At 37.8% G+C, this 19,378-nt stretch overlaps 1 protein-coding gene across 3 annotated transcripts in view; it reads right to left on the minus strand.

Annotated features, from left to right (window-relative positions):
• The window catches only part of LRP2 (LDL receptor related protein 2), a 129,905-nt gene that overhangs the window by 96,180 nt on the left and 14,347 nt on the right, over positions 1 to 19,378 (minus strand). For all 3 annotated transcript variants that reach the window (XM_063340640.1, XM_063340641.1, XM_063340638.1), the window contains exons 2-8: positions 14,238 to 14,345; positions 11,963 to 12,085; positions 9,340 to 9,456; positions 2,124 to 2,234; positions 1,889 to 2,002; positions 1,200 to 1,316; positions 227 to 370 (exon numbers count right to left, since the gene is read on the minus strand). In XM_063340640.1, coding sequence (XP_063196710.1) covers positions 227 to 370; positions 1,200 to 1,316; positions 1,889 to 2,002; positions 2,124 to 2,234; positions 9,340 to 9,456; positions 11,963 to 12,085; positions 14,238 to 14,345 — 834 coding nt within the window. The remainder of the gene's footprint in view (positions 1 to 226; positions 371 to 1,199; positions 1,317 to 1,888; positions 2,003 to 2,123; positions 2,235 to 9,339; positions 9,457 to 11,962; positions 12,086 to 14,237; positions 14,346 to 19,378) is intronic.

The raw sequence follows: 19,378 nt of genomic DNA on the forward strand, positions 1-19,378 counted from the left end.
AGTGAGTCAAAATCCTTATTTGTGAAACTTCATGTACAGATTTACAAAAGGAACAGTCTGTTCACAGCATTTATGCCTGTTTCAGACCATCTAGTCGAAACAGTGACAACAAAAATGGTGAGCTTCCAAAATTTCAGTGTTGTTTGGAAGACAAAAGGTGAACGTAAAAAGACATCTTTGCTGATGTTTCTGCTATTCTGTGTAGGCTTTTGATTTTAATACATACTGCAATGTCTGCCCGCAGTGATGTTAGTTTCATCTTCTCCAGCAGGGCAGTCTGCAGCCCCATCGCACACTTTCCCAATTGGAATGCAATGCCCTGAGCCAGGGCACGACCACTCTCCCGGGTAGCATTCATGGTGACCGCTTTCTATGGAAAAGAAAAACAAGAACAATTGAGGAGTATGTTTTAGATAGTACTTAGAATTTCTTCCCTAACAGATGCTTCTCAAAACACCTCTATCTTTCATTATTCAGTTTCTGGTTCTTGCACGCAGCTGGGAAAGACTATAAAAGAAATATCATCTATACTTCTTGTTGTGCTTTCTTTTACCTTCAAAGTACAATGCAAAGAATACTTGTGCAGACACATAAATCCTTTTAGTTTTCTAACCATTTTAAAACCATTTAGCTTTATACTAACTGGTGCACCAGAAATGGAACTATAGTTTTGTGGTTTCAAAACATGCAAAGGCTGTCTGCATAAAGAGAATAATGCTCATCATAGAAAAGACCAATGAAAGGAGATAAAGCCCACACTTTCATCCATTAAAATTTCTGTTTCTTGCATGACAAATCTTGCAGGAAATGAGTTATTTTCATTTTCAACCAATTGATTTTGGTTATTAGGAGCCTCATGTCGTTTAATAGACAAGCTGAAAAACCTCCACAGGGGGAAAAAAAAAAAAGATGTAAGAGAAGATGTAATAGAAAAAAAAAAAAGATGTTGCTATATGTTAGACTTAGTTTGCATCATACTCAGTATGACAGCGATAACTCTCACACATGCCCCAATAAAAAATATTGCATAAGTAAACAAAAAAACAAAACAAAACAAAAAACAAACAGAAACATGCGGAGATAGAATTCTAAGGTTTTCAGAGAATTAAAATGGATTCAGAACATCTTGATCGGTCAAATTTCATAGAAGTGGCTTAGTGAGGTCTTCCTCTGAAAATGTCATCATTAGAAGTACATACCGCATCCTCTTTCGTCTTCATTATCTTCACAATCATCATCTCCATCACATATCCAGCTTTGATGAATGCAACGGCCACTTGGGCAAGTGAAAAAATTGCCTCTGCAAGTTGCGTAAGCTAAGGAAAGAAATATGAGAAAAATCAAACTACTCTAAGTGACTAAAACGTTAGAAATAGTAATATTGCCTCGTAGATGAATAGTCATTTATAATCTCTCCTGAAAAACTGAACCAGCTCCATATTTTGTATATATTGTAAACTCTGCTGGTTTGCTCTGTTTTCATGTATGAACTTTATTTTAGCATACTCTGGTTCTTTACAGAAATCAAAAGAAAGGCTAAATTTCTCAATTAATTGTGCAACGACATGCAGAGCACCTTATTAACAAGGTCCCTGAAGGTGGACATGACAAGGAGATGATACTCAAGACATCAGGGGCTAAAATATTTTTATGCTTTGTACTCAGAGAAACAGAATTAAAAAAAACAATGAACATTTTTTTCAAAGCCCTCCATGGCTGGGAAGCATTCCTTGATAAGAGTTCAGAAATGTTTGTGGGTCCTCCCCACACCTTTCCATACAAAGAAGTCTTGGCTGTATAGGCAAGCAATCTCCTTACTGCTATCTGCTTGAACCAGTTCTTAGGTAAACAGTTAAAGAAAGTGGAAAAAAACTAAGAAACGTCATACTGCAAGAGTTTTCATCACTCCTGTCTCCACAGTCATCATCATGGTCACAGATAAAGGCTCGTGGGATGCATTCTCCATTAGCACACTGAAACTGCGTACTGGTACATCCATGTGCTGAAAAACATTTTAGCACAGAAAGACATAGAGAAAATCTGTCAGAAAACCACAATCTTTGACTTTAAAAGAGGGTTTATAAAGCGTATTTGTTAGGGATCACTCTGCATGTGGTACTTACTGCAGTTAGCTTCATCAGAAGAATCTCTGCAATCAACTTTGCCATCACATCGCTGGCTTGCATTAAAACATGCTCCATTTGCACATGATAACTGTTCACATCTTGGGTAGTCTACAATAAGAAATTCTTCAGTATTAGCATGAATGTTAGACTATAGAATATAATGAGTCATATATATCCAGTGTCAACAGAGTATCTCGATTTATAGGAAAACAAGGAATACGAAACTTCCCATACTACTACTGACAAACAATCCATTTATCCAGTATGTCTCCTCCAACAGATATTTAAGAATATCCTTCAGACAGATACAAAACCCCACAAGAAGCAAGGAAAAACTTAGATGCCCTCCCACACCCCAAAAAGATTTGCAACACAAACAGTTTACAATATGATAGAAACCAATGCAACACGAAATGAGAGCAAGCAGTGAACATTTATTTTATTTACTTGTACCTAGGTTTTACACCTTATTGATCTTAATAAAAGTGCTAAGGTAGAAAAGGAGTTCCTGAAATTTACGGTTCCTAGGTCCTCTTAGAATGTCATGAGTTCTCAAACTCAGAAGCTTCAGGTTTTTATGGTTTTGTTCTAATTAAGCCAAGGATGTTGAGCTTCCAAGTGCATGATCAATTTCAGGATCTCCGTTTTTTTACTACTTGTTTTCCTTCCCAAACCAAAAATGATTCTGGAGAATGAATGATTTTTCAGTTTCTCCCTGTTCTACCTACGTAGGTGACCTACAGGCCAACACAAGGGGTTACTTCAAACAACTTAAAACCAATTCTGAAAATACTTCTGTATATAAGCTGCCAGTGAGTTTAGTGGAACTAGCTGACGAGTTAAGCATGTGCACGTGCTAGAGTTGAGAAGGAAAATATGAGCTCAGTTTAGCTCATTGCTGTGCAGGCAAAAGTTACTTATTTCAGGCAAATGGCAAAATAATTAGCAAATAATAATTATTTTTTAGAAGTGAGATTTATTGAACCTTTGCCTCTATACGTAAATACAGCTAGAGAAATGAACTCCAGAAACAGAATAACCACATTTCATTTTGCACCTTTTAGATTTTCTGTTTGAATTCTTATTCCATCTTACTTCCGTATGAGTTAATAAAGATTTTCTCAAGCTTATATTAAACTCCCTTAGAAGAAGGGAGACTTAGTCAAAGTTTTCTCTCCTGCAGCAAGCCTGAAGAAGTCCTCAGCCTGGAAAAATCTTTATTTATTATATTATATAATCTAGTGTATAAATGTAAACCATTATAAAAATACCAAGCAGGGCACTAAGTAAAGGTGTTTTGCAGGCAATTCAAAATACACATTCTGACTACACTGGTGATTTACTAGAATTTGAACAAGTACTTCTTTTTCCTTATTTTCTTTTCAGATCCGTTTGGTGTAGAGGTTCTTTATTTTAATTGTAGTTGCAGAAGCAAGAACAGTCTTTGAAGAGCCCGACAGACATTAATTTAAATTTTAAACTCTGTACAGGTAATCCCATTCCCACTCCCCTGTCTAAAGGCCAAGTTTAATAAATTATATTTCTGATCACAGTTTTCTCACTGATCTGAAAGATATTTTTCATTGCATTGTACATTGTACATTATACTCTCTGTACCTTATAGCATATTATTTTAATAAAACGGTTTTCATTATTTGGGGCATGAATCCTCATGAATAACGACAAAGCTGTGAGTTACACCAAAGGCTATAGCAAATGCACCGCAGGGTTCAGAAGTATCATCTGGGCCATCAAGACATTTCCACAGCAGCTGGGATAACCATCCACACTCTTATGGGAGGAGAAGTGGCAAAGGTACAAGAATCAAGCATGAAATGTTGGTTTCTGTGAAGGCCAACCACTGTGCTACACTTTCCACTAGCTTCTAGCTAAGGCCCCTGCGGAAATCACACACAAGATGCACCTATGGCATTGTGCTTGTGATGGACTACTTTGAAAGAATGAAGGAAGCCGAAACGGAACTTCACAATAATGCTAGGATACCTGAAAATGCAGGAGTGCCTGTCCTTGCAATTGTGAAAAAACAGGACTTAAAACTCCCTTTCTTTCTCTCCGAAATTTAGAAAATGTTAGCAATGAGAGCTGAGTTCTTCTGCTCCCTATCACCAAATGTAAAGTTCTGAATAGGAAAAGAAGAATCTGGACCTTGTTAGTGGGGAGGGTAGGAATGGGATGAACCCCCTAAACTGGAAGACCTATACAATCTAGTTTAATGAAAAGCTCTCCAGCAAAGAAAGTCTGGAAAGCGAGTATGTGAGTATCATGACATTTTGAATTTAAGTTGGAAGGTCTTACTTTAGTCACTGCATTTGGAGCCTGCACAATAAACATTTCCTAGCTTTTATTTGACTTTTTTTGTTTGGTTTTTTTTTAAACTAAGATTCCTCTATACACACCTGATCCCAGAGCAATGCATTTGGGTACAAAAATCCATAGCTATGCAAGAAGTGACACTGATCAGAGAAGCTGATCATACTCTCTGTGTCCTAGGGGGCACATGGAAAAAGTGTCAGTGCAGTGTGAGTGAGTGGGAACCACGTAAAAACCAATGGAAGGGTTCTCTTCCAGGGACTCGGACACGTTGTTTCTTTTCTAGGTCAGTGACAGATGGATTAGAAAGAGCTAAAAAGCAAGGATAAGGTTCCCAGTTAAAAGGACAACAGGGTAGGTAGTTTGCATCTAATGAGGTCTGAGAATCCATCTATACAAGAGGAGAGTGAAAGAACATAGTATAAGACCGACCATGAGAGAAAAGTGAAGGGACAGAAAAATACAAACACTGTTTTCTTTCACCTCGCTTTTAATTGTGAAGACCCTCCAACATGAACATTGTTTCCTTTATCTGTTCTTCCCAAGAACCTTTGGCTAATTACAGAAAATTGACAAGAAGAGATCTTTTCCTAGTGATCACAGTTCCTAGAAGATAATATGAGCTTTGTGAAAACGGGGAAATCCAGCTACGTTCATTCAAGTGCTCAGGAAGAAAGGGAGCTCTTCTTTCTCTCCTCTTCCTCTCAGGCTTCTCTTTCTCTTAGCCAAAATACTTCTCCATAATCTGTCTCCCCATGGTATGCCAGCACTTCAGTTGCAAAATATAAAACACTGGCAAACGCCAGCACAAATGACAGATGAGGCACCTTGCTCCTTGTAACCCACAAACTGTTTTGGGGTGGTTACAAACATATTTAAACGGCACATTTCAATGTAAACACATGGAAGATTCTTGAAAGCTATATCACAGGAATTGCTAAACCTACATTATTTTGCTCTTTGCCTAACACTTTTGTTCTGCAAACTGGAAATAAATCCATACAAAAACAGTAGCAGGAAACAGTTGCAACAAGGTGTTTGATTCAGCAGACACTGATTTCTGTCACACAGTCAGGAAGTGTAACCTTCTGTAACCCTAAATCACGTCATAAGAAGGGGAAAGAAAAAAAGGGGCAATTTCTTACTTCCAAGTGTTGTCTTTTATCGCAGCATTTCAAAACATTTTACAAAATAAAATTAATTAAAACCCTTTGACTCACTGCCACCACCTCACAGTGGGCAAATAATTGTCCTGACAGCTCATAGCCTACCAGAGACACCAGGAGGAGGACTTACCTCAAGCCCAACAGTCCTATCAGCTACGTGATACGAGGCAGTGTTCATAGCAGAGATGCTTTGAGAGCCGGCAGACTGACCAGACCCTCATTCCTGGCCTAAATTCCTGATTTTAGTCCCTGCCACTCTAGCCTTTGGCTGCCTTCCTTACCTTGCTCCAGTTTTACTTCTTCCCTGTCACAAACTATCCCTGGTGGAAATATTTCCTTCAGCCTGAACTTCTGCCTTGTCCTGCAGCTGTTACATGTAATTTGTCCAACTTCAAGAACATTAGCCTCTGACCATGGCCTTTTTCCTCCTCCTTGGACTACAACTCTTATGATCTCTTCAGTTCTTGGTCTTTGTTCACTTTAACCCTGATCTCTGCGAATTCATCCCAGACCTGGCTGCCCACTTCCTGACCACAACGGCTATTTAGTGTAGCAAACAAGAGGCAGGAATTAACAGGTTAGGCAGTTGACCCATGGCAGCAACTCAACATCAAAATTAAAATCAAAAATCCAGGGTTTCTGGGTCTGCATTCAGCCCATCAGCCCCAAAGAACACGTCTTTAAAATACTTCCCCTTTCTCCCTCATGGCCCCAGTGCAGTGCTCAGCTGCCAGGGCCGTATCCAGGAGGGTTATCCTATCAGTCACAGGAAAGCAAAAAAGACATGGCTGGGATCTTCATTTTTCAACTATGAAGCTGAGGCAGGAGAGAGAATTCTACCTTTAATTGAAAGAAATAAAGTATGTAACACAGAAAAATGACACCAGTGTTGGCTGCTTACTCCCAGAAAGTATTTCCTACCTCAGATAGCCTACCATTTCATTCTATGTTTCTAAAGTTTTAAAATGAAAGTATTTGCTAGCTGCTGAGTATTTAAAAAGCTGGAAATACAATCTGATACATATATTTAAAGAATATAAATGCACAATTTTATGAAATTAAAGCAGCTTCAATGCACTAATTACATGACCTGTAGCTGAAACATTGTTCTGATGTTTATCTTAGCCTCTGCTTGGGTAGTTTTCCCTTGCTGTTAATCCCATTAGCAGTAAAATGGACTAAGGCTTTGAATTCCTTTGTTCTATTTTTTTACATGTTTAATTGCTCAGTTACTTCGTATTTGTGGCATTTTGCATTTGACTAGTTTCTTAAATAATGTAACTTATTCAGCAACAAAAACTTTATCTTCTTTACAATCTAAATCTGCTTCCAGACAGATCAGTCAGTTCAAGGCATAAATAAACAGACATGATGAGTTTGCATTTTATTAGGCTTCGTGAAATAACATAATCAATTCTAAATAGCTTTTTTCTTTCATTTTTCATGGATGTTTCATTATTATTTATGAAACCTTAGTGTAAATTAAATAAGGGAAAAATAATGACAAAGGAAAAGGCCAAAATATTGATATTCCTCTTATATATGTGGGAAAAATTAATGCAGTGGGAATAATAATAACAGTGGGAAATAAAATAATAACAGTGGGAAAAATTAACATTCGAAGCAAGTATTAGAATCTGATTCAAAACAGTAAAATCTAACATTTAAACTAATCCTTACTGTATGGTTAATTATAAAATCACCAAATTATCAATTTTATCTTATGGTTCTGTTTAAATTTCCAGGCTTTGCGAAGACAGAAAGGCAATAAAATTAACCAGCCTTTCTGGATGGGTCTTGTCATTATGTTTCTCGATTCTCTTGTCTCCAGCACCACCACATTTCTTTAAACTAGTCCAACACTCCTACTTTCAATGTTCCAAGCCACAGTCATTCTTCTGTCTTAGAGGGACTGTCAACACACATTCTAATAAACCAGAGTAGAGGCTGTTGAATGATACGAGGCAGTCCCTCGGCCTGGGGCTAAATATGCTGCTGTCACAACACTCATGGGGCCTACTGGCTGATGCAGCAATGACTGGGTTTCCCACACAGCAGTACAGCGTTACTGTTAAGGTACCGAGACGCCCCTTTCCAAACTGCCTTTTTAATTTACTTAGTTGAGAATGTTAAACATGAAATAAAATGTGCACTTCAATTTTCAAACATCACGGCAGCTTCTAGCCTGAAGAAAGAATTGTGAGTATTGTCTTTAGGACTCCACTCCCAGTCTGCCACAGATCTACTGCGTTATAACGATCACACCATTTCATCTGGGTGTTCCACAATGTATTCAACGACTGCTCAAAGATTTCCCGAGATGCCAAGCAGTTCCTCTTTTTTAATTCACAGATAATGCATTTTTTAAACAAATATCTCTTCGTCAGGATTTTTTTTTAATGTGTCGTAGATTTGCCAAGTTAAGTTACCAATCTCTATTCTTCCTCTAAACTTCAGGAGAAAAAATGCCAAGCTACAGAACATATTCTTCCAGCAATAATATGGGGTACTTTGGATCTTGGCTTGTAGCCATTTGTGTTGGTGACTTCAGAATTGGCCGTGGGTCTATCACATGGAAAAGTTCCAAGCTGGCTGTCTCAGCAATGCTTTATTCCAGACTACCATATAGTTCTAAATCACCTTTCATTTATGTACATTTTAGCCACTTGTGAGTCAGGGATAAAATAAAACACATTAGCAGCTGGCTGACCATGTAATACACTGGTTTTCCTCTACGCCACACATGCATATGCCCTTTTTTCCTCTAAGCGCAGCCGTTAAGAACATTTGATTTCTTGCTTCTTTATCTATTCTTTAGCACACTAGCCTCTTCCCCTGCCTCCTGCCCCGTGCCTGGTTCTGAGCAAAGTTTACAGTTATGTCTTTTTCCCAAAGGCACACTAAGTTTTAACAGCTGGAATAGCAGCTCATACGTTACATGTCACTCATGACATGCGTAAAGCTTTTCCTTAATACTAACAATGAACAGACATGCTGTTACACACTGTTGTGTAGGTATTAGGCAAAAACGTCTCTGCAAAATGAGGCCTCTGTTCTGTGGCCAATTGTCCTTTCTATCAGTATTCAACTTAGGCCAGGATCCAGAAAGGCTGTCACCAGACAGTCAGGCAGCCTCAGCTCTGGGGAAGTTAGACTGAAAAAAACCTACTTATGCATCTGCATTTTGTTGGCACAAAATAATCAGCTTATCTGAATACAATACAACCCAATGCCACTTCATCTCTACAGGAAACCGCAGTCTAGAATACAAATGCTTTTGAAAGGGTCAAGTCCCTCAAAGAAGTGATTTGGGGTCAAATTCTGCTTTTCTATACAGGTTATAGTTACCGCAGATTTCATTAGGAGTATGCAAAAAGAATATGAAAAAATTTGGCAAAGTTAGCTCTGAGTCTCCCAAGGCTTTAAGCCTTTTAAACATGGTTGCTTTTTTCCAATGCACTATTAATTATCTTTCAAGCAATGACAAACAAGAAGCCCTGATCATATGGCAGCAGTTTGCATTCAAGTTCTGCGATAATGGATCTGTATCAGAACATCAGCTCTAGTACACAAAAGAATCTGAAATGAAACTCCCATAATAAGAAGCATATTGTGGTCATCCTGTCCATCAACAAGCCCTTTAATCTTACAAATTTATTAAAATGCCACAGAGAGATGAGACGAAACCAGATCTAATGCTAAGAGTTAAGACTCACGGCACGCTCTTTCATCTGTTCCATCAGTGCAGTCCTTTACTCGATCGCACCAGTATGCACTTGGGATACACTGTCCATTTGAACACGCGAACTGCCGACTTGAACATGTCCTTCCCGCTGCAAGAAACAGGCACTCAATCAGTCTTTCAATCAACCAAGATTTTTTATGCAGAAAGATATTTTCCCTCTTCCTCTTTAACTACTCCATCCTTCTCACAAATATTACCATAAGACTTTCTCCCCCTGTACCTTTGTGTACTCGTGCAGATCAAAGAACACTTGACAAGCACATGGCAGATAACATAGCTCTGTGAGGCCTGCAGTAGCCTGCAAGGTCACTGCTTTTCTCCACTGAAGGGGTTGACCTCTAGGTTAAAAATTACCTCCCTATAACAGTTCTGCCTAAAAGACTAAATTACCAGTTCTCACTGTTTTAAAGTTTTCTCTATTATTTTGTTTACTGGGTCAAAATCTGCCAGTAACTGTAATTTATTTGGTCAACTAGCACGCCACAATGCAAACACAGCAGGGCTGGCGGTAAGGCACTGCCTTCTAATACAGCCAAGGCCCCAACAGTCAGGAATATTTTACATTCATAACTAATAGAGGCTCAAGAATGATTATTTCTCTTCTCATGACAGCTGTGCCAGTGAAAAGCAACCATACAAAACTGTGCAATTCCACTTTGATTCCACTGCAGCTAAATTAAACTCTCTGTTCTTCTCAGGCAAATTAATTGAATCTGTGGAGAGATAGCTGAAGAGCAAAATTACTGCTAACTTCTCCTCCCTCTGCCACCTGCACATTTGTTTCTTTCAAACTCATGCAGGATCTCAACACCATCTCAGTCCATACACTGGCATCTGGTCTGCTGCTTTACAGGAGCCTTCTGTTCCTTCTTCTGTCAGCAGCATTCCCAAAGTAAGATCAGCTACTGGGATACCAGTGTCATGAGGGAAAACAAGAGCAAGACAGTAAAGTAAACCAAACTTGTTTTAATTCTGCATGTGTGACTTCCAGAGCTTTCAGCCATTTTTCTCAGGAAAAATTGTTAATGTTTCAAGAAGGAGAAGCTCCTCCAGGATTCCCAAGCACAGAGATAAAAAGTCCCTTTAGAAGAACAAGGACAAATACCAGGAGACGGCTCAAAAACAGCAGCAGCAGCACAGTGCCCCTGTATAGTTACTAACACTCACGATTAACCAGTACATGGAGAACCATGTTACAGTGACCCAGTTCAAAAGTCAACTCAGAGCTGCTGCTCATTCTGTGTTTTGTATCTAAAGATTCCTTAGTTAAAACATAACTGGCAATTGTGCTGATGCCTTCCCAGAGGAAAAGGGGAGCAAAAGGCAATTAACCTTAGTTCCAATTTTTCCATCCTCAGCAGGAACAACTATCAAGATATAAAAGCACAAACCAAGTCTGTGAGCAAAATTCTTCCAAAACTCAAACCTGTGAACCTCCCTAGAATCAAGGGTGTTAGTGAGTACCTCCAGAGTGGTTCAGTTTAAAGAAGCTATCCAAAAATTATACATAGATTCAAAAGGAAAATAAATTAATCTTATCCTCACCACCTAAAGTAATTTCTAATACTACAAGTAGCAGGAAATTGGTTCTTTAGAACACTACAACACTTGTTCTTCCTTCTCATGCAGCAATGCAGAGAATGTAATTTGGTGCAGTAATTTCAGTTGACTGTTCATCACTTTGGCATGTACTTAACTGTATGTAGCCCTTAAAATGCTTAGTCACAAAATTTGAAAATCAAACTGACATATATTATTATCAGTATTTATCTTGCTATCAATACTGAAAAAAGAAAGAGCCTATGGCTATGGCAGTTAGGCTACTAAATGATTTCTCTGCTCTAAAATATACAGAGAACATTAAACACTTTAGTTTAAAACTGCAATTCAAACATGATTAATACACTGTTTAGCACATTAAAGTGAAATACTAACAGGAATTATGTCCTAAGTTTAAGTTGTTCAAACGATAATGAAAGACTAGAGCTTCATGCCATGCCAGGGCTTTTGGTGTTTCTCCTATCTGAATACAAGAAAGAATAGCTCTAGTCATTTTAAATAATAATGCCATTAAATAGCATCACTGCAGATGGTACAAGAATCTTGAGCGATGTTTACTTCAACTGACTGATAATTTGTCCTTTTTTATATACAAAAATTTTCTAGAAAGAAATTAATTTTTTTTAATATAATTCTGAGATACCAGTGTGAATTGTGATGAATAAAGCAGCTCTTTCTGTGACTGAGACAGTGATTGGACACCTGAGTATTATGTGTATTTCACCATTTTTGGAACTACTACACTGTATATATGTAATGTAATAGGCAGTGTATATTTTTCTCCTTTTTTTTTTCTTTTTAATTAACTGAAACATCAGTAATTTTCAGATTGCAAGACCTGGAGATGTCTTTTTGGACGTATTTTCTGTATTTCATCTATTTCAGATCATTTCATTTCTAGAAACTACTTCAGAGAGACTCTTTTGGTAAAAGCTGTCCTTGTAACAGGCTTGTTTCTGTATGTTCTCAATACGCTGCTATGTGAATTACCTTATTTTGCAAAGCTGGTATAACATTAGAACTTAAATACTTACGACATTGTTGATGCTCATCTGAGCCATCTTCACAGTCTTCCTCATCATCACAAACCCATGACTGTGGGATACATTCGCCATCAGTCTGACACTGAAACTGATTTCCCTCACAGGTAGGTTGTGCTAGTGTAAGCAATGAAACAAATGTCATTTCACAGACTGGGAAAGCACTTGCAAAGAAAACAAATAAATAAATAAATAAGGGAAAAGAAGACTTAAGGTTCAATCGTCAACTGACTGTAACTTCCACTAAACACACGAAGCATTTGACAAACCAAAGAAAAGGGCAGAGCAGGGGGGGCAGCGGGCCAGCAGAAGGATGCTCAAAGGCAAAATTTAGTTTAGTGAACTACTGCCTATGAATCTTCAGTTTTGTGTCCTCCGCTTGAGACATAGGCTCCTCCAGAAGGCAGGTCAGAGCAAAAGCTCAAGGCTCTCAACTGCCCTCTGGCAGAGCCTCTTTCTTTTTCACTTCTATAGGGAGTCATGCTAGCTTCCCTAGTCGCACAGGGGTCTCTTCAATTGCTCTCATTGCACCTCAGGTGCTCTGTACCTGGTAGGAAGAGGGTCTTTCAAAACAAGCTCATGACTCTTCTCTGTGAATTCATGAGGCAAAAGCGAGGGTCAGGTCAGAACAATCTGAGTGTTGTTGTCCCAGCTCCACTCTGTTCTTTTCAAATAGCCAAACAGGGAGCCATTAGAGAGAAAGATCAAAATAAGTGTTTGAAGCTGTGTTACAGCTTACTGCATCCCTAGTTAATACTCCTGGGAAGAATCACCAGATCAACACAGTCCAGGAGACAGGACTCTGGTCTTAACCATCTTTTTTCTCAGGATCATGTTTTTGCAGTACTGCAAAGTCAAATAGAAACACTTCGTGCTCGTGGGACGATACGCAAGCGCAACCACCGATGTAAACAAAGCATCAAAGGAGAAAATTAAATCACTTTGTAGATTTAGAGTTGAGAAGTATAAAATTACATTAGAGGTAATTGGAGGGATAAAATCAATCATATACAATGCACTTCATGCATACCTTTTTTCATTCCTGTTTTAAAAACCAAAGAGTAATCTTGTAACATAATTTTAACCATCGGCCAGTTTTAAACAGTTTAAAACTATCTTCCTAGACACTCATGTGCCCCACTACCTATAGCACATTAACATATTGTTTTTAAAAGCACTATTAACTGGAAAACACTGAAAAGTTTAATTTTCATTTTCCTAATTTATCACATGTATGATAATGAGAACAACTCAATTTCATGCTTACAACTATGACAAACGTAGTGCCGCGGTGTGCGTGTGTGTTATCTTTCACAAAGTCAACATGAATTTTTCCAACTCCTTGTTCAAAGCCCAACCACTTCTTTTTCAGAACTAAGCTGAAATAGCAAGCTATAGGACAACACCATTTGTTTTGCCAGTTTAAGGCATTCTTCATCCAGAACTGCACTGGTTTTTGGAGCTAATTAAAGTGCTAAGCCACAAATCAGACTGCCCAGCTGTGTGAATGACCTCTAATTATTATATGGGTCAAGCAGCAAAGAGACAATCCAGTGTGAAAAGAACCAGCATAAATTAGTCGTTCTCACTCCCAATCACCTGAGGGGTAAAAACTGGCCTAACCCATAAGTGGGCTGATAACTGCAGCAGCCCTCAAGGCCTCAAAGAACACTAGAACGGAGAAAGTAAAATGCAGGCGAGTTCCTGAAAATAGACTGTGGAGAGAATTTCTTTATTTTCACAACTTTTTAACATTCAGATTGAGAGAATCTTTGTGCATGGGTATTACATCCCATGTGAATGCAATTGTTCTCCCTGAGCTGCTGCACTGAGGATAACACAACCAACTCTACAGAACTAACAAAGACTCTAGTTAAGGTGCAATAGGTACAGCTTGTGGTCTAGGGCCTGAAAGATCCAAAGATTTGGAGCTCAAGTGACGCTGGTAGTAGCTGTATGTACATCCAATATTCAGGATTACTGCAATAATAGCATAAAATACATTTCTACATCTAGTTAGAACTTTAGTCATCAAACGAAATGGCATTATCAGACACTCAGATTAGAAGTTGAGCACCACTTGATTTTTCTGACTATCAAAGCCAATGCACTCAAGAAATATGACTCTTAAGCAGATTCTCCAGTCATCTCAAGAAAACTAGTTTTCTCCCCCTCCAATATTCGTTCTTGAACCACGCACAGTTGAGCACGTTGGAATCCCAGTATTTCTTCTATTACAAAAAAGTTGCTCTGTAGTTGTTTTACTTACGACAACCAGCTTCATCTGTATCATCTGAGCAGTCTCTAGCCCCATCACACCTCCAGTCTGCAGGAATACAGCGACCGTTTCCACAGCGAAACTGCCCGCGCTCACATCCTGTGGTAAAGCAGAGAAACAAGCAGGTTAGTGGTACCCGGACATAAAAACAGACAGTGGAGTGCATTCCTGTCAAACAACAGTGATCTATCCATTACTTTACAGTATGGCAAGGAAAGGAAATAATATTATGATAATACAAAAATATAAGTAAGTGTATACATAAAAAAATGATCTCTCCACACCCAAATAAAGAAAAGAACCAGCTCTAAATTTTACAGGAAATGCCCCAACTATATTTCTAGAAAATTCCCATAATTTTAAATTTGTACAGTATACAAACAAAAAAGAAAACTAACCCAAACAAGGCTCAGAGGAGCATCTACACTACAGAAACCTATTTAGCAGGAATGTATCCATTTTAGATTCACAAGCCAAGCAGTATAGACTTAAATATAAGGTAGAGCAGCATTTTCCACATGAGAAAGAGAGCTAAATGTCCTACACATTAGTCCTCTCCAGAGTCTCTGAGGATTTAAAGAAATAATAATAATAATGATAATCCCCTTAGCTGATGTGGGAATCTTGTTTCAGCAGTGACCGCTTCTAAGTATAGAAATACCTCAGTTTTGTTTTGTTCTTTAATAATGCCCTAGTATTTAAAATGTTTCCTCTGAAGTACAGGAAAGCATGTTTTCAGTCAACATTTGAATAGCAAATAATTTTACAAGAAATTAATCTTTCAGACTTTTATCATTGATCAAAAGCTATCCTGCTGTCATTCCCTCCTGCTTGACCTACTAAGGATTAAGACCTGATAAAGAAGCATTCATTCCCAGGTGTAAATGCAGCTGGATCAGGCCTTTATTAGAGTCAACTAATGAAATCTCCAGTCCTGTAGGAAAGAGAAAATGCACTGTTTATGGCCTTTCGTTGACTACAGCCTCATAAAAAGGGAGTGAACAGTTTTATAGGTCCCCAAAACAATGAGCTATAACATAATTAGGTTCAACAGAGCTCTGTTTCATGTTAATCTGTTGTCAGCACCTCAGAGAAGGGAAGACTGAAAAACCTGAGGTAGCAGCAAAGCCCAACTCTGAAGAAAAAAAATCCTGTTTCCTGATTTAATTAATATCTGTATGATAAAACTATATCTTTCAATTATTCTGAGTGATTTGTCCAGAGAAGATAACCTCAGCATACATAAAGCACAACCACCTACTTTTTGAATTCATGATGACATAAATAACATGCTACCCTAACTTTCATGTAAAACCAGGCATATCAACACTGTCACATAAACACAGTTAAGTGATGTATTCCTAAGGGATATAGGCAAGCTACTTTATGCAAGGAATGTTCAAATCTGATTGTCTGGTAGTGACATCCTGATTTATAATGTATCCTGCAAATGGTCAAAAATTTCCCTTGGATAAATGGTGGTACGGAGTGGTACAGGAGTATGTTCACCCAAATACCTTCTATAGACTAATGCATGATGGTGGTTGGTGGTGCAGGTCTGGGGTTGGTGGTGCAGGTCTCTTATCAACTACCTTTAAAACACAACAACCTCCCTTGCAAAAATGCCCTGAAGGAATGTACAAGTTCACTCTGGAATCCCAGGCCCTCTGGCTGAATTTTGCCCTACAAAGCAACGTTTCCATATGAGATTAGCAGTTTAAAGCTCTAATAAACACAACACATAAACCACTGTTTATTAATTGGAATTACTATGCAAAGCGAATACTAAATTTGCTTGTGTATTCAGTATATTATTGCTATTCAAAACCACTGGAATATTTACAGCCACTTACTTAAAAAGAAGTTACAATACAGAATTAAATCTGCATCCACATGATCATAATTTTTAATGAAACAGACGCTTATAGACAAGCAATATGAGTAATTTGTATATTATTTCTAAATAATAACTGGCAAAAATATTTCAAGCACTATGTACAACACTGCTTATTTATTTTGCCTATCTTGTATTAAGTCACTATAGTTAAACATACCCTTATAGTGATAAAAATGAGGAGATAACACTGATAAACTTCTTAGAAAGCATTATAAACATAGCAGCTTTTGTACAGCGTGAGAAATGGTAACTGAATGTTAACAGAAAACCCGCAAATCATGCAGTTCTCCTACACTCTGTAATACTTTGCAGAATTATAGTTTAAGTTGCTCACACCTACATACAGTAAGCGCTGCATCAATGTCCGTTTATGCAGTTCTTCAGCAGACCTGTTCTAGTTCATTTAATTATGGCATTAGGCTTTTCAAATGTTATCTTCCATGCTTACTTATAACTGAAGGCAAAGAGCTCTGAAACACCTACAAAAAATACAAAAGACTGATACTTCATTTATCACTGTTCTTTATTATCTTTAGGACAAAGAAAATTACATAGCAGATAATGATGTTAATTCATTTAAAAGACAATCTTTCAAAATAAGTAATATGGAAGAAGTAAAAGTGATCTGCAATATCAAAGGCACTTCTCACCAAGGTTCTAAAGAGCTTTTGTTTCAACTGCAAACAAAAACAATTCTAACTTTGATAAAGGAGAAAGCAATCAGGGAAAAAACATGTGACTACAAAACTACTGCTATGAATACCCAGGAGAAATATCCAAAATGAAAGAAAAATAACCATGTCAGCAATAACCAGGTTTGTTACTATAAACAACTACAGAGACCATTTTCTCAAAACTGAATGTATTCTGCTAAAAACAAGTACTGGAAACTTATGAGATTTGAAGAATTGTGATTTAATTGCCACGAATTTAGCTATACATTTTAAACAGTATTAATTTAACCAAAAATGTTGCAGGCATTGCTCACACTGACTAGCAATGACCCACAGAGGAAGCACATGGAATCCAAAAGGATGCTTCCATTGGTACATGCTATGCAGTGTGAGCCTGCAGCACCTGGGTTTCAGCAAGAGCGGGGACTGCCAGAAGACAAGGGGTGTCCGCTTGTTTACTGCCATTATTTGAAGCCTCAATTCACTAATGGATTACTCATTAGTAATTTTATGGAAGGTTTTGCTTTCAATAAGAGACTTTTTTTTTTAAATGGCAAGGCAGCTCATGAATCAGTCAGACATTGCCTAGAATTAATAGATAATGAGCTAATTTCCATCGAAATTCTGATTTTCTCTGACAGGTGCTGATAAAACCAGACACCTCTTTCAGGCAAACAGGATCCTGTTAGCAGGATTCCTGGAGGAAATAACCACCTAGTTTAAAAACAAGCAGTAGAACAATTAGTCTTCACTGTCATGCTTAAAATTTGCCGATAAAAAAGAATCTAAGTGGCTTTTGACAGTTCAAAACTCAGAAATGATTGAATTTTTGGTGTTTCTCTACTTTTGCTATAATTCAGGTTTAGTTTTCTGACTGTGATTAAAGCACTACTAAAATACAGACTAAAAAATGCACGGCAGACCTCATAAATCACACCAGAACATACACGAAGAAGAATCTCTAGGCATTAACAAAAATAATTTTGCAAGATAAGATCTGTTTCAACTGCTCAATATTCAGGAAAACACCAAGGAAAACACAAACACACGATATCATCTTTAATATAAGCCAGTCTAGTACTGAAAAATAAGCAAACCAAGGATTAGAAGCATCGCTGGAAAAATATAGCCCAAAGCACTATTTTTAAACTTCTTGCTATACTTACTATCTTTAGGCTTTATGCTAACTTTGTCACTAGACTTTCCGTGGTTTTCTGTGTCTGGGATTCTCTTATAACAGACTGCTAAGCGGATGTTTAAGATTCACAATTTGCTCAGGTGAAAATAAGAAGGCGAATATTACTGGCTCTGAGGAAGCCACTTGCCCAAAGATTATGCCAGGTAGTTATTTTCCACTGGAATGAAAAAAAAACATAATAGTGATTTTGTCAGAGTAAAGATTGAACAAAACACTGACCCAATGATTTTTTTTTTCTTTTACTTTATTAAAAATAGATGTATCTCTTCCCAAACGAAATAATGCAATACAAGCACTATTCAATACAACTGCCTTATGTTCTGCAAGACAAGTTTTGCCCAAAAATTGTTGCCTGCGTAGGAATGAAGTATTGCCAAAGACAAACCCCACTGCCACTAGAGGATGGTAGTCAACCTTCACATCACTAATGAATGTTACTCACTGCCAGGGTAAGTCATATGGAACTCCAGCAGAAGAGAGAGAGGTTAATAGCTTGAGGCATTTCACAGCACAATGGTTTAACCCATAGGGCTCCAGTCTCCAATAGGAAGGCAGTTCATTACACCCTCTCAACCTCCTCTGTGCTTCATTTGCCCCAATATGTTTGTGTGGAAATATTCAGATTGAGAATTAAAGACTAAATTCAATCCTCTTCTATTAAAACCAGAACGTGATGTTCAGTTTATAATGGAAACCAATACTGACCGACTCTCTGCCACTCTTTGCATTACTTTAGACTCCTTTCAGTTCTTCTCTGAACAGTTCTAGTCTTTTCTAATTGTTTTCATACATTTTCTATGTGCCCATTCAACCTTGAAGTCCCTCATATTTTTAACTTTGACTACAAATCTTTTGAATTATATTTGTCATCCATAGATTAAGGGCACCATGGCTGTCTATTCTGACTATACAGTACAGGCCAAAACCCCTCATTCGTTCTTTCTTCCTTGCGTCACTGCCAACACCTCTAGCACTGCTAACAGTTAACCTTGATTGAAATGCAGAATGTATTAAGCCCAGGTAGATTGTACCACTCTCAAACTGTCCGCGCAAAAATGAAACTTACACTGCTCCAATTACTTTATACTTCAGGAATTATCCCTCTCAACAGATTTTTTGCATTTTAAAAGAGTAACGTTCTTCAAGGCATTATTTTTTGAACTGAACAGTTCCATCTTTAATACATCTGCAGTTTCTCAACAAATAAGTGCAAATGAACTGTACATTACAAGCCTCTTCCACATAAATTTTACAAAAAGAAAAAAAAAAAAAGAGGCAAGCTCTCTTTTCTCTCCTTCTGCCTTCCAACAAAGGATACTCTCTGTTCCCATTCAGGTCCCAAACAGAACAGCCCGCTCCAGTG

The sequence above is a fragment of the Chroicocephalus ridibundus genome, chromosome 7, assembly GCF_963924245.1.
Source record: "Chroicocephalus ridibundus chromosome 7, bChrRid1.1, whole genome shotgun sequence".
Lineage (NCBI taxonomy): Eukaryota > Metazoa > Chordata > Aves > Charadriiformes > Laridae > Chroicocephalus > Chroicocephalus ridibundus.